We start from the raw sequence: 15,757 nt of genomic DNA, 5'->3' as shown, positions 1-15,757 counted from the left end.
TTCGAGGCCAGCCTGGTCTACAAGAGCTAGTGCCAGGACAGGCTCCAAAGCTACAGAGAAACCCTGTCTCGGAAAAAAAAAATACAGCCCTACAATCCACTCTCTCTTATTAATTTTAATAAAACCTGTGCTTCTGTAACAGAACAGATGATCAAGTCTGTATTAGGCAAAGACTTCTCCATATGCCCAAATTTACCCATCCTTGGAACAGGGATTCCATTCATGCAAGCTCCTGTCTTAGGCACCTGGGGAGAAGAAGCTTCAAACCCATCTCTGACTGCCAACCTCTGTGAACAAAAGAGATTAGGGGAGAGAGATACTTTGGGCTCTGTGTCTCGGAGCCATACTTTCTAGTCAGGAGAGATCATAATGTTTTATGAACATTCATGCTCCTAAAGACTGTAGTCTCCTAGTTAAAGGAGAGGAAGATCACCTGAGTTGAAAATGTTTCCTCAGATGCTCTAGTGCAATTTTTTACATTGTTATCAAAATCTAAAATTCTGAACACATGCATTAAAACCAAACATTTACAGTGCGTGTCAAGCTTTTCTCAGCATCTTATAACCAGCTACAAACATTACCAGGTCAATATCATAATTCTAGAATGGGGATTAACAATAAATCCACAATTTAACATATCACAGTTTTCTTAAATCCATATTAATCAAAAGACAAGAAAAGCTCTTCTGATGGGTGGGAACAATGACGTTGCTGCTGTCAGATTCCAGTTCCAGTCTGCGCAGCAGTTAAACCCCCAGGCTGCCTCCTCTAAGTGAAGAGGGCTTCAGCCATTCCTTATTGAGTCTTTCTTTCCCTGAGGGGAAAGTTTAGGTCTTAGTTCTCAGGTCCAATATTTCAATCAAAATGAGTTCTGTGTCGCAAAGATTAAAAGAGTCAAATGTTCAGTCTGCATTTACTGAACATTGTTGTAGTTATCATGGTCATCACAGCTGGGCCTCTATGTCTGTGTCCCCAGTGTCTGGAAGCAGCTCATCCTCTGTCCCTCAGTGCACAATGGCACCCTGCAGTGCAGAGCAGTGGCAACAGATCAGGCAGTCCTCTCTGTGGGGGTGGGGAAGACTGGCCCCCAGACTCCTCTCCAGCTCCTTTCATTCTGACTCCTCTGTGGTGGCCTTATCAGTTATCCGCTACAATGTCAGCAGTCTGATGTGGTGACACACACCTGTGTCCGCGCACTGTGGAGGCTGAAGTCTGGAGAAGATGTCCAGGACAATTTGAAAACAAACCACAGGAATGCAAAACTCCCGAGGGGGCCGGTGATGTTCTCAATGGTGGAGCATGTCTATCCCAGATGCTAAACAAAACAATTTACAGTAAAGGGGCTGAGAAATGCCTGAAGCAGGCAGGCACCAAGACCCGAGTTTATCCCCAGCACCTACATAAAGAATGCTAGAACTGGTTGTGCAGGGCCTGTAATCCCAGTACTGGAGGGGATGAGGCTAGAGGGGTCTCAGAGCAGATCAGTGTGCTCCAGCTTCCAAAAAGTAAGGTGGAAGCTGGGCCCCATGGCACATGACTTAGGTCCCAGCACTCAGGAGGCAGAAACTGGTGCATATCTCTGAGTTCATACTGTGAGTTCTAGGACAGACAGTTAGGACTTCATAGTGAGACCTTATCTTCACAAAACAACTAAAAAATGAAAATAGGGTGAAAATTATAGAGGAAGAAACTAGATATTAAACTCTGACTTTCACATGCAAACTCATACATGCACACACACACACACATATACATACACACGTATTTAAAACTTTGAGCCAGCCGGGCGGTGGTGGCGCATGCCTTTAATCCCAGCACTCAGGAGGCAGAGGCAGGCGGATATCTGTGAGTTTGAGACCAGCCTGGTCTACAAGAGCTAGTTCCAGGACAGGCTCCAAAACCACAGAGAAACCCTGTCTCAAAAAACAAAAAAAAAAAAAAAAAAAAAAAAAAAAAAAAAAAAAAAACCTTTGAGCCAGCAAAATAGCTTCTCAGGGGAAAGGGCTTGCTGTGTCATCTGAGTTAGTGCCACCCTTGGAATCCAGGGGAAGGAGAGACACAACTCCCTAAATTTTATTCCCTGTCACAGAAAGTCCTTTGACCTCCACACAAGTACAGCTGTGTCAATTGATTCCCCACATCTCTGTCTGCACACAGTCTAGGCAAGAACCAGCACTACGTGTGCGTGTTCACGTCATTGTCTCCATCCCGTGCAGGCAGAGTCTGCGTGTTCACATCATTGACTCCATTCTGTGCGGGCAGAGTATGTGTGCGTGTTCACGTCATTGTCTCCATCCCGTGCGGGCAGAGTCTGTGTGCGTGTTCACGTCATTGTCTCCATCCCGTGCGGGCAGAGTATGTGTGCGTGTTCACGTCATTGTCTCCATCCCGTGCAGGCAGAGTCTGCGTGTTCACATCATTGACTCCATTCTGTGCGGGCAGAGTATGTGTGTGTGTTCACGTCATTGTCTCCATCCCGTGCGGGCAGAGTATGTGTGTGTGTTCACGTCATTGTCTCCATCCCGTGCGGGCAGAGTATGTGTGCGTGTTCACGTCATTGTCTCCATCCCGTGCGGGCAGAGTATGTGTGCGTGTTCACGTCATTGTCTCCATCCCGTGCGGGCAGAGTATGTGTGCGTGTTCACGTCATTGTCTCCATCCCGTGCGGGCAGAGTATGTGTGCGTGTTCACGTCATTGTCTCCATCCCGTGCGGGCAGAGTCTGTGTGCGTGTTCACGTCATTGTCTCCATTCTGTGCGGGCAGAGTCTGTGTGCGTGTTCACGTCATTGTCTCCATTCTGTGCGGGCAGAGTCTGTGTGTGTGTTCACGTCATTATCTCCTTCCCGTGTGGGCAGAGTATATGCATATTCAAGCTAGAATAGGAGATGGTAATGGTTACCAGCTCTGCACGCAAAGCTCTGTGTGTGTTTGAACCCCATTGTCTTCGCATTTCATTTGTGCCCCAGGTTGGTGACTTGTGAAGTGGGATTTGTACAGCACTACCTCATGGACACCTGGGAGCCAATAAAATGCTATTTTTATCCTCATTTCTGACCTCTGCTTCTTAATAAAGAAGACCGCTTTAAGTAGATAATGTCTTATTGTATTCTTATTAAATTATTTTATCTATGTTGTATGTATGTGTCTGTATATCACATGTGTGCAGGTGCCCATGGGAACCAGAAGAGGTTGCTAAATCCCTGACCCTGGAATTACAGTCAATTGTGAGCTGCCTGACAAGGGTCTTGGGATTGGAACTCAGGTCTTCTGGAAGAAAAGTACATGCTCTTAACTACTAAGCTATCCTATAAGCTTTCCCCTAACACCTAGACACGTGCATACACAAACGCACATGCCAACTAAATAAATAAATGTAAATTGTTTACTTGAAAAGATTCCTTAGGTCTGAGGACATGCTTCAGCAGAATAGCACTTGCTCAGCATGCACAGAGAGACCTGAGTATAATTCCCAGGACAGCTAAATAAATAAATAAATAATACATTCATGATCCAAGCTGGAAGCAGCAAGTTGAGCCAGGAGGACTGACATGGTTTGAAGCCTGTCTGGACCTAGAGTAAAATCACTTTAGAAATCCACATCATCCTAGTGTGGTGGTACAGGCCTGTAGTCCCAGCACTCTGGAGGCAGAGACAGGAGGATTGGGAATTCAAACCCATGTTTGGGTCCACTGTAAATTCTAGACCTGCCTTAGATACGTTAAGACCCTGTCTCAAAACAACAGAAAACGCAGGGCGGGAGAGGGAGGGCTCAAAGCTGAGTGTGGACCATTGCTGGTCCCTAACCAGAACATCCAAGTGGAAGAGGCAGGCAGATCTCTGCATCTGTGGCTATTCTGGTCTATATTGCCAGTCCCAGGGCAATCAGTGTCTGAGTTAAAGAGATTGGGAAGGCAGAGAAACAGAACAAAACCCTGATACATTGTTTGAAAATGACTTTCCTTAAAAAAGTCAAACCAGAGGGATCTACAGCTAAAACTGGCCAGGCTGGAGATTTGGCTATTGTCTTCCTCTCCTGATTATTCAGAATATTAGATAAACAACTAGGTTTTAGTTTGATGGTGTAGAATTTCAATATGAGTAATTCTGTCTTGTTGGTCAGTCAGTATAGGAGGTCAGTGCAAACCGTGGCCTTCAGTATATTCTAATAAGCAGTGTTTAGCTGGTAGGTGCCAGAAGCCAAAGGAAAATTGTTACCCTATTGAATGTTTCCTCAGGCCAAGTATTGTACTCTCTGTGTAGCCAGGCTGACTTCAAACTCATGATCCTCCTGCCTCAGTTTCCTAAGTGTTGGGACTATGGATGTGGGCAACCACACCTTGGCCATGCCTCCCTCCATAAGTGTGGGGTATTTTGTTGTTTTGAGACCGGGTCTCACGACAAAGCTCTGGCTGGCCCGGCACTTTTTATGTAGACCCAGGAATAAAGGAACCATTGAGATCTTGCCTCCCTTGTTGTGATCTCTGGAAGAATTTTGGAGATGCATAAGAATGTAATGTAGAAGTTGGACACGCTCTCAAGGGTTGAGTGGACAATGACCAGAGGGAACATTGTCCACATTCTGGGCAGGCTTGATGTTAGTTTTAAAATCTCTTCCTAGTTGTAGTGGCAGGATATATTGGTGATTCAGAAACTAGAGGTTCTGAGTTCAAGGCCAGGCTGGGCTATACCTGTAAGTCAAAGAGCTAGCTCAGTGGTTCAGAGGGCTTGTATCTCAAGCCTGAGGACCTCAGTTTAATCCTCAGGACCCGTGGGAAAAGCCAGCTGGATGCGGTGGTTCTTATCTGTAAACCTAGCACTTCTGAAACACGATGGTTGGGAGCAGGCACAGGCCACCACAATCAGCTTTGCTTTTCCTTTCCTTTCCTTTCCTTTCTCTCTCTCTCTCTCTCTCTTTCTTTCTTTCTTTCTTTCTTTCAGGGGGGATGGGGTTTCTTTGTGGCCTAGGATGGCCTTGACCTTCCAGTGTTGCCAAGGATGATCTTCAACTTCTGATCCTCTTGCCTCTACCACAGAAGTGGTATTATGGGCGTTCACTGGTTTGCACACCCAGTTAAGCAATGACTCTACCAACTGCCCCAGCCCACACACACCTTTTTCTTTCTTTTTCCTTTTTCTCCTTCCACGTCCTTCCCCTCCCCCTTTTTCTTCAAGGTTTCATTGAAGACATGGTTTTTCTGTACGGAAGACTTGACTGTCAGGCTGGAGAGATGGCTCAGAGGTTAAGAACACTGATTGTTCTTCCAGAGGTCCTGAGTTCAAGCCCCAGCAGCCACATGGTGACTCACAACCATCTGTAATGAAATCTGGTGCCCTCTTCTGGCTTGCAGGCACACAGGCAGACAGAACACTGTAAACAAAATAAATAAATCTTAAAAAAAGAAAAGAAAAAGACTTGACTGTCTCGAAAAGTAGCTTTGTAGACCAGGCTGACCTTGAATTAAGCAGCCTTCACTCACTCCAGAGAAGGAGATTAAAAGCAGGTCCCTCCATACCGGTCTGTAAGCAGTAATCTTTTTTTTTAAATATTTATTTATTTATCATGTATACAATATTCTGTCTGTGTTTATGCCTGCAGGCCAGAAGAGGGCACCAGACCCCATTACAGATGGTTGTGAGCCACCATGTGGTTGCTGGGAATTGAACTCAGGACCTTTGGAAGAGCAGGCAATGCTCTTAACCTCTGAGCCATCTCTCCAGCCCAGCAGTAATCTTTTCATGTGTATGAATGTGCACCACTTGAGCCTGGGAAGGTTGTTATCTAGTTCACAATGTAGCAGATCAGAGTCATGGCTCAGGTCTGTCTTCTGATCAGTAATTAAAGCCTTGCCTCTTGGTCATTTGTTTTACAGGCTGTTGACCAGAGGGGCCCAACTTTTAACTAGGCTACTATTAAACTAGCTGCCTAATTTAACTATAGGAGCCCACTTCTAGATCACTCGAGCCCATTACCCCAAAAGTTCTGGAATTGTTTTTCTCAGGAGGCTTTTGATCTAGAGGTCAAGTAGACACGATATCACTGCCAGAACAATCATTATAAATTCCTCCGTGGCCCTCTTAGCAAGGAGCTAGCTACACACGTTGCCAGTATTCCTGCCTGCCACACGTCAGGGAACCTGAGTTGCTCCAGGCCAGCCCTAAAGCCCTAGGCGCCAGTTAGGAATGCGTGTTACCATAGAAACACACGCGCTTCGTAGGCGTGCCTTGCGCAAGGTGGAAGTCCGAGCGGCCATTTTAACAGCTGGCAACAGGGGTGGAACAGGCGCTGCCAAGCAACGGTTGACGCGTTTTAACCAAGTACTGGTACAGCGGGGCGGGGAGAAGAGGGCGGTGCCATCCTACGGGATGAGGGGGGCGGGAGGGACTTAAGAAGGGGAGGGCAGGGGAGGGGAGGCAAGGCGAGGCGAGGCAAAACAAGGCTGGGGAAAGAGCATCAAGCACAGGGACCAGGCAAAGAAAGAGCGCGGCAAAGGCGGGACGGCGAAAGGGCGGGGCGAAAGCCAACGCCTTTCAGACCTGAAGCTTTCGATGAGTATGGGCGTGGCTAGAAGAGGCGGGACATAGAACAGGTTGAAGTTCAGGGCGATGAAAAAAGGTGGAGGAAAAAGGTGTCGGTGGGGACAGTGAAGATCGCGAAGTCAGCGTGGGTGTGGGACGACGGGAGGTCTTTCGGCCAGAGCACAGTCTATGGCAAGGAGAGACCCCGAGATCACGAGTGGAGTAGAGGCGAAGACAAATATTGGGGCAAGGACCGAGTTATATACGAGTACGAGAGGGAGCACGGCGAAGAGATAGCCAAATGGGAGGACCAGGGCGAGGAGCGACCATCCAGCGAAGATAGATCCCAGGGCGAGGGAAGGTCACTCGAAGAAGAGCGATCCCGGGGCGAGGAGAGACCCCGACGAGTAGAGAGGTCCCACGACCAGGAAAGGTTCCCTAAGGAGAAGGAACAGGTCCAGGAGAGGGCTGGTGCGGAGTGGCAGGCGGGTGCTGAGGAGAAACCACCGGGGCGGGAGGAGAGGGGGCGGGGACAGGAGCAGGAGGGCGAAGATGCCCAGGATTCAGGGAAAGGGAGAAGCCAGGACCTAGGACGTGGCGTGGAGAGGAAGAAGAGCAAGGAGCCCACCTCCCACCAGGCTCAGAGGCGTGGCCTAGAGAGAAAGCGGACCGAAGAGCACGCCTCCCTCCAGAATCAGGGGCGTGGCCTAGAGAGAAAGCGGACCGAAGAGCACGTCTCCCTCCAGGGTCAGGGGCGTGGCCTAGAGAGAAAGCGGACCGAAGAGCACGTCTCCCTCCGGCATCAGGGCCGTGGCCTGGAGAGAAAGAGGACCGAAGAGCACGCCTCCCTCCGGGATCAGGGGCGTGGCCCGGAGAGAAAGCGGACCGAAGAGCACGCCTCCCTCCAGGATCAGGGGCGTGGCCCGGAGAGAAAGCGGACCGAAGAGCACGCCTCCCTCCGGGATCAGGGGCGTGGCCTAGAGAGAAAGCGGACCGAAGAGCACGCCTCCCTCCAGGATCAGGGGCGTGGCCCGGAGAGAAAGCGGACCGAAGAGCACGCCTCCCTCCAGGATCAGGGCCGTGGCCTGGAGAGAAAGAGGACCGAAGAGCACGCCTCCCTCCAGGATCAGGGCCGTGGCCTGGAGAGAACGAGGACCGAAGAGCACGCCTCCCTCCAGGATCAGGGGCGTGGCCTAGAGAGAAAGAGGACCGAAGAGCACGCCTCCCTCCAGGATCAGGGGCGTGGCCTAGAGAGAAAGCGGACCGAAGAGCACGCCTCCCTCCAGGATCAGGGGCGTGGCCCGGAGAGAAAGCGGACCGAAGAGCACGCCTCCCTCCAGGATCAGGGCCGTGGCCTGGAGAGAAAGAGGACCGAAGAGCACGCCTCCCTCCAGGATCAGGGCCGTGGCCTGGAGAGAACGAGGACCGAAGAGCACGTCTCCCTCCAGGATCAGGGCCGTGGCCTGGAGAGAACGAGGACCGAAGAGCACGCCTCCCTCCAGGATCAGGGCCGTGGCCTGGAGAGAACGAGGACCGAAGAGCACGCCTCCCTCCAGGATCAGGGCCGTGGCCTGGAGAGAACGAGGAACGAGGAACACACCTCGCTCCGGACTCAGCGCCTGAGCCAGGGCAGGGGTCGTAGCCTGGATGGAGTGATCAAGGACTCAAAGAAGGACAAAACCAAGACTAGAAGCCGGTTCTTGAGCAGTGCAAAAGCAAAGAGAAAGGGGCGTGGCGAAGAGCAGTGTGAGGGCGGGGCAGCCTGTGAAGGAGTAACCAAGTCCAGGAACAAGTCGTTGGGGCGTAAGGCTAGAGAAAAGAAGGGCTCTGGCAGGGCAAGAAACAAAAAGAGAGTCTTGGAGAAGAATAGAGTCAGAGTTCTAAGAGCCAGCACAGAGAAGAGCAAAGGTGGGGCAAGAAGAGACAGAACGATTGTCAAGGGGGCTGATAAGAGCCGCAGGGATAGGAACGGGGCCAGAAGCAAGAGCAGGGGCGGGGCCGAGAGCAGAGGCAGGGGCGAGGCGAGGAGTGTTAGTAGGGGAGGGGCTGAGAGTAAGGGTAAGGGCGTGGCCAGGAGTAAGAGCAGGGCTGGGGCCGAGAGTAAGAGCAGGGGCGGAGGCAGAAGTGGGGCAGGGGCTCGAAGCCGGATCAAAGGTGGAGCCAGGAAGAGGGGCGGAAAGAAAGGCAAAAACCGAGCGGTTTCCCAGAGAGCAACTGAAGGGAGCCGACTCGCAAGTGGGTATTGACCCCCACGTTCTCCAGGTTCTAGCTGCATGGTGTGCTGCCCAGCCATGTCCCCTGTCAGCCCTGTATGGCCGAGAAAACCAAAGCTATGGGCGTTCTGTGTACTGCTGCTAGTGCTACTGCTGTCGTGGAAGTCGTGGGCGGTAGAACATTTCCAACACTGCCACTGGCTTGTTGTTCTGAACAATTTCGACAAAGTAGGTTCGCTCCCGACTAAGGCTCGATTTCTGGATCAAGAACCCATTGATACAGTGACCGAGGTGTTCCAAAATTTGGCAGACTTGCCAATCGACCCGCAGGAGGTGAGGGAACTGGGGTCAAGAATATCAGAGGGATCTTGGGCCAGTAAATATCAGAGGGATCCTGAGTCAGTACACTTCTTGACTGGCTATTTCGCCCACCTTTCCTTACAGAAATATATGAGTTTTCCTTACTACCTGAAAGTCAGCTTCTCCTGTATGGAACAGGTGAGAGTTTACCTTGTGAGTGGATGATTTCAGTAATCTCCAGTCCCCGTCATTTTCAGAGGTGCTTTTCTATACAGTTTAATACTAGTTTCCTCCAACTCTGCAGGTCTTAAGGACTTTCACTAGGCAGACACAAATACCCTCGTGTCTATTAACATTCATTTTTTTTAAAAAATACCCATTTGTCCTGGAGAGATGGTTCAGTGGCTAAGAGCATTGACCGCTCTTCCAGGGGTTCTGAGCTCGATTCCCAACACCCACAAGGTGACTCACAACCATCTATAATGGGATCTGAAGACCTCTTCTGGCATGCATGCATACATACAGACACAACAGTGTCTAAGAGTAAATTTTTAAAAAATAACTTTTGGGACAAAGTTAGCCATTGCAAAGTATTTAAAAATATTCATTTTATTTTTAATTATATGTGTATGGTGGGTATATGTGTGTACATGCAGTTACCTATGGATGTCAGTAGAGGGCAATGAATCCTTGCAATTGGAGTGCAGGCCACTGTCTTGAACCATACTTTGGTTGTCTGGAAGAGCAGTATACACTCCTCACCATTGAGTCATCTCTCCAACCCCACCTTCTGTCTTTCATAACACAAGGAGCGTGTTACATAACTAGGCTGGCCTTGAACTCACAACAACCCTTATGCCTCTGTTCCCAAGTGCTAGGATTATAGGTGTGAGCCACAATGCCAACCTGATTTTGCCCAATTTTGGGTTTTGTTTTGTTTTTGTTTGTTTGAAACAGGGTCTTTCTACATAGCCTTGGCTGTGCTGGAACTCACTCTGTAGACCAAGCTGGCCTCAAACTTAGAGATCTGTCTACCTCTGCCTCCCTAGTGTTGGGATTGAAGGTGTGCATCACCACTGCCCAGCCTTTCCTTGTTTTAAAATGAAGGGTGTTTTGCCTTTTTATTGTTGACTTGTAAAAATTGCTTATATGTTAGAGGTGATGGTTGCTTATCAAATATATGGTTTGAAAACGTTCTGTTCTGTGATTCTTTCTTTCTTTGGAGATAAGGTCTTGTGTAGACCAGGTTGATCTTGAAGACATAGAGAGCTATCTGCCTATGCTACCCAAGTGCTGGAACTCCATTTTGTTAGTGTTTTCTTTTTTGAAAGATTTATTTATTTTATGTATGAGTGCTCTATCTGTGTGCACACCTTTATGCCAGAAGAGGGCACCAGGTCCCATTACAGATGGTTGTGAGCCACCATATGGCTGCTGGGAATTGCATTCAGGACCTCTGAAAGAGCAGCCAGTACTCTTAACCACTGAACCATCTCTCCAACTCCTGTTAGTGTTTTTAAGACAAGGTCCTGTGAAGCCCAGACTGACTGAGTTGATGTGTAGCAGAGGTAACCTCCCACTTTTGAGAACCTTGCCTCCACCATTTCCATGGGAATTTCAATTGTGTATTGCAACACTTGGTTTCATTAGATGTTGAGAATAGAGCCTGGGGCCCCATGTAGAGTAGGGAGGTGGCCTAATACCTGAGCTACATCTCCAGTCCCATCATTCAAAGACACCACAGGGTGGGAGACATGACTGATTGGTTGTTCTTGCAGAGGACCAGAGTTTGATTCCTAGCACCCATTTGGTGGCTCATGACCATACATAACCTCAGTTCAAAATGATTCAACAGGCATGCACGTGGGATACATACATGCATGCAGACAAAACATTTGTGCTCATTAAGTAAAATAAAAAGTCTAAAAAAGAAAAAAGTGAAAAGGAGAGGTGGTGCCTGTCTCTCATTACAGCTCTAGAGAGGCTATCCTGGGCTATGCTGGAAGTCCCTTTCTTAAGATACTAACAAAAGGTTTTAAGTTTATAGAGATATAATTCACTCACCATAAAATACCGCATAGGTACTTAGTATTTGTGTTTAGAAAGAAAAGTGGGTTGAATATACTCTAAGGAGCCATGGCCTGGATACTCACACCAGTGCCATTTGCTTATTTTTGTGTTTGTCTGAAAAAGGGTCTTATGTATCCCAGGCTGCCCTCGAACTCAGGATTGTTGTCTTGCCTTCCCCAAAGTACTGAGGATTCTATGCGTATTGCCATGCCCAACTTTTTTTTTTAATATTTATTTATTTGTTATGTATACAATATTCTGTCTGTGTGTATGCCTGCAGGCCAGAAGAGGGCACCAGACCCCATTGCAGATGGTTGTGAGCCACCATGTGGTTGCCGGTAATTGAACTCAGGACCTTTGAAAGAGCAGGCAATGCTCTTAACCTCTGAGCCATTTCTCCAGCCCCCCAACTTTTTTTTTTTTTAAGTTTCTGGAGGCAGGTTTGTTTCTTTGTGTAGCTCTGGGTGTCTTGGACTCCTAAAAGCGTATACCACTCTTCAGTTGTTTTGTTTTGTGTTCGTTGTTGTTTTGGCTTTGGTTTTTCAAGACAGGGTTTCTTTTTTTATATACTTTTTTATTGATTTTTATTGAACTCTACATTTTTCTCTGCTCCCCTTTCTTCTTCTCCTCTCCCCTTCAACACTCTCCTATAGTTCCCATGATCCCAATTTACTTAGGAGAGCTTGTCTTTTTCTACTTCCCATGTAGATTAGATCTATGTAAGTTTCTCTTAGTGTCCTCATTGTTGTCTAAATTCTCTGGGATTGTGGTTTGTAGGCTGGTTTTATTTCCTTTATGTTTAAAAACCACTTATGAGTGAGTACATGTGATAATTGTCTTTCTGTGTCTGGGTTACCTCACTCAAAATGATGTTTTCTAGCTCCATCCATTTTCCTGAAAAATTCAAGATGTTGCTATTTTTTTTTCTGCTGTGTAGTACTCCATTGTGTAAATGTACCACATTTTCCTTATCCATTCTTTGGTCGAGGGGCATTTAGGTTGTTTCCAGGTTCTGGCTATGATTGAACATCCTTTGGATAGATACCCAAAAGTGGTATTACTGGGTCTTTAGGAAGGTTGTTTCCTAATTTTCTGAGAAATCGCCACACTGACATCCAGAGAGGCTGTACCAGCTTGCATTCCCACCAGCAATGCAGAAGTGTTCCCTTTTCCCCACAACCTCTCCAGCATAAGTTGTCATCGGTGTTTTTGATCTTGGCCATTTTTATAGGTGTAAGATGTAATCTCAGAGTTGATGAGTTCTTTGTATATTTTGGAGATCAGACCTCTGTCTGATGTGGGGTCAGTAAAGATCTTTTCCCTTTCTGTAGGCTGTTGTTTTGTCAAGACAGGGTCTCTCTGTGTAGCTTTGGAGCCTGTCCTGGCACTTGCTCCGTAGAACAGACTGGACTTTAACTCAGAGATTTGCCTGCCTCTTCCTCCTGAGTGCTGGGATTAAAGGCGTGTGCCACCATCGCCCGGCCCATCTGGTTGTTTTTATGTTTTTTAGACCAGTCTTGCTTTGGAGCCCTGGCTAGCCTGGAACTCACTCTTAGACCAGGCTGGCCTTGAACTTGCTTTGTTTCTCCTGTTTCTATTTTTGGAGTGTTGGGATTACAGATGTGAGTCATTACCTCTGCTCAAAAGTTTCAGTTTATTAAGATTTTTATTTTATGTGTCCGGGTATTTGGTCTGCATGTGCATCTGTAGATCACATCATCCTGGTGCTGGCAGATTCCAGAAGAGGGTGTTGGAGAGAAAGGGAGAGGGAGAGAGAAGCTGGGCGGTGGTGGCGCCTGTCTTTAATCCCAGCATTCGGGTGGATCTCTGTGAGTTCAAGGCCAGCCTGGTCTAGAGAGCTAGTTCCAGGACGTGCAGCAAAGCTAGAGAAACTTCGTCTCAAAAAACAAACAAACAAACAAACAAAAACACTACAAAGATAGATACACAGTCCTTACTTACCTAGGACTCGCTTAGAGACCAAGCCAGCCTGAATTTGTGGTTGTCTCTGCTTCATTCTCCTGAGGGGGTGAGAGAGGAATTGTGCTACACCTGGGCTCTCGAGGTGGTTTGGTGTTTGTTTGTTTGTTTGTTTGTTTTAAGACAGTCTCACTTTATAGTCCAGGCTGACTTCAAACTCCCTAAGTATCCCCGTAGCCTTGAACTGGAGAGCCTGCTGTCTCCAGCTCAGAGTGCTGGGAACAAGTATGTGACATTAGAGCAGGCTGCACAGCCACGTCCTCTTACCCTCCCATGGTGGAGTGCCTGCTGTCCCCACTCAGCTCACACGGGGCTCGCGGGGCTCGGGACAGATGGATCCCGAGACTAAGGCATGCCCTGTAACCCTCAGGATGACGAGGAGCTGGTCCGAAAGAGCCACCTGTTGGGGATGAGACCCCTGATCCTGATCAGCTACAGGCACCCAGTCAATTTCTATCGCTGGGAGACTGAAAATCTGCAGATTCAGATGGAGGCTGCCCCATTGCGTACCTCAGGTGGGCCAAACTGCCCTTGCTGGTGGTGGTGTGCGGAGATGGGAAGTCTGGAGGCACTCTGAGGCCTTTAGGGGCATCTGGCAGCCTCTAGCCCCTCAGTACTGCATCTGACCAGCAGGATTCTGCTCAGCGGAGGTCATGTGCACCTTGAACTGGTATGCACCCATGCCCATCAAAAACGGCAGCGTAGTTATGAGCGTGGACATCAGCAGCAATGGCTTGGGGGTCTTCATTCCCCGCGAAAGGTATTCAAGCCCAGGGCAGTCAGGAATCCCAGCCCCCAGAATCCCAAGGAAAGCAAGGGAGGCAAAAGGGAGGAGCAGGAGAAGGTGGCTGAGAGGGGTGAAGTTCCCCTGAGAGGGCCTTCCTCACTGGAGCCTGCTCGCAGGTTCTATATCAATATCAATGGCTTCTTGAAGAAAGATACAAGTGGCAAAACCATCTTCACCCTGGGATATGAGGTGAGGGCTGCTGACTGGGAGAAGGTACGCATCACACACACATGGCCTGAGTGTCCCCCAAACCAACACAGACCCTATTTGTAGAACACTTACTTGAGCTCCAGGCTCCAGGTGATAATTTCCTAAATGTACCAGTTTCTTTTTCAAAGTGACTCTGGAAGGCAGGGGTACTTGCTTGCACACGTGTGGGCACACACACACACACACACACACACACACACACACACCATCCCTAGGTGCTGGGGACTGACCAGAACCTCATGCTCTCCAGTGAAACACAGCCATAGGAGGAGGGCACATTCCCCATCGCCTCATTGGATCTTTTATTACATTATCATTTTGTGTGCGCTTATACCTATACTATGGCATGCACGCGGAGGTTGGAGGCCAGCTTTCAGGAATCAGTTCTCTCCTTCCACCATGTGGAATTGCCTGGGATTGAACTCAAGACCTTAGACTTGACAGCAGGAGCCGTAACCTGCCAGGCCATCTCACCAGCCCCTCTGTAGTGGTCTGTAGTTTTTTTTTTTAATATTTATTTATTTATTTATTTATTATGTATACAATATTCTATCTCTGTGTGTCTGCAGACCAGAAGAGGGCAGCAGATCTCATTACAGATGGTTGTGAGCCACCATGTGGTTGCTGGGAATTGAACTCATGACCTTTGGAAGAGCAGGCAATGCTCTTAACCACTGAGCCATCTCTCCAGCCCCTGTAGTTTTGTTTTTTGAACAGGGACTCAATATAGCCCACAGTGGTCTCAAGCAGACCAGGCAAGCTCTGTGAAATTTCTGCTTCAGTCTCCTAAGTGCTAGAATCATAGATATGGGGCACCAAGCCTGACCTTAAATACTCAGCTTTTCTATTACATTTATCTATTTTGTGTGGGGGGCACACATGTGGCATGTATGTAGAAGGCAGAAGACAACTCTCAGCAGCTGCTTCTCTCTTTCCATCATTAAGCTTGTCTTTTACCCACTGAGCCATCTCACACACGTGTGTACTCATTTCAAAGATGAGAACACTAGCCAGGTGGTGGTGCACACATTTAATCCCAGCATTCAGGAGGCAGAGGCAGGAGGATCTCTGAGTTTGAGGCCAGCCTGGTACAGAGCAAATTCCAGTTCTGAGTTCACTATGCATTCAGCCAGCAAATGCTTCCAAATCATGAGGATGTTGCTCAGTATTTGGTAGGGTTCAATGCACCTCACTTCAAAAAAGGGGGAATGAGGGGCTGGAAAGATGGGTCAGAGCACTGGCTGTTCTTCCAGAGGACCTGGTTTCAATTCCCAGCACCCACATGGCAGCTCACAACTGTCTGTTACTCCAGTTCCAAGGGATCTGATGACTTCACATCAATGCACATAAAATAAAGTTAAATAAAAAAGGAGAATGAGGGCTGGAGAGATGGCTCAGTGGTTAAGAGCTTTGCCTGCTCTTCTGAAGGTCCCGAGTGCAATTCCCAGCAACCACATGTGCTCACAACCATCTGTAATGAGATTTGGTACCCTCTTCTGGCCTTAAGGGATACATGCAGGCAGAAAACTGAACACATACTAAATAAATCTAAAAAAAAAAAAAAAAAAAGGAGAATGAAAGAAGGAGAAGGAATAAAGAGGCATCTGGTGCAAAGTCCCTGGGGTGAGCTGAAAAGGAAGAGGCCCCTGATAGGACTGGGCTAGAGTGAGGGCAAAGTGG

At 48.2% G+C, this 15,757-nt stretch overlaps 1 protein-coding gene across 2 annotated transcripts in view; it reads left to right on the top strand.

Annotated features, from left to right (window-relative positions):
* Positions 1-8,656: 8,656 nt before the first annotated feature.
* Positions 8,657-15,757, top strand: part of Catsperg (cation channel sperm associated auxiliary subunit gamma) — a 28,468-nt gene continuing 21,367 nt past the window's right edge. For both annotated transcript variants that reach the window (XM_041654372.1, XM_041654371.1), the window contains exons 1-5: positions 8,657-9,063; positions 9,175-9,228; positions 13,451-13,595; positions 13,714-13,840; positions 13,984-14,056. In XM_041654372.1, the coding sequence (XP_041510306.1) occupies positions 8,791-9,063; positions 9,175-9,228; positions 13,451-13,595; positions 13,714-13,840; positions 13,984-14,056 (672 nt within the window). In that variant the 5' untranslated portion in view covers positions 8,657-8,790. The remainder of the gene's footprint in view (positions 9,064-9,174; positions 9,229-13,450; positions 13,596-13,713; positions 13,841-13,983; positions 14,057-15,757) is intronic.

Source organism: Microtus oregoni, unplaced genomic scaffold (genome assembly GCF_018167655.1).
Source record: "Microtus oregoni isolate MIOR12 unplaced genomic scaffold, Mior012 000006F_ref0000085, whole genome shotgun sequence".
In the NCBI taxonomy this organism is placed as follows: Eukaryota; Metazoa; Chordata; class Mammalia; order Rodentia; family Cricetidae; genus Microtus; species Microtus oregoni.
This window is presented reverse-complemented; position numbering and strand designations above follow the sequence as displayed.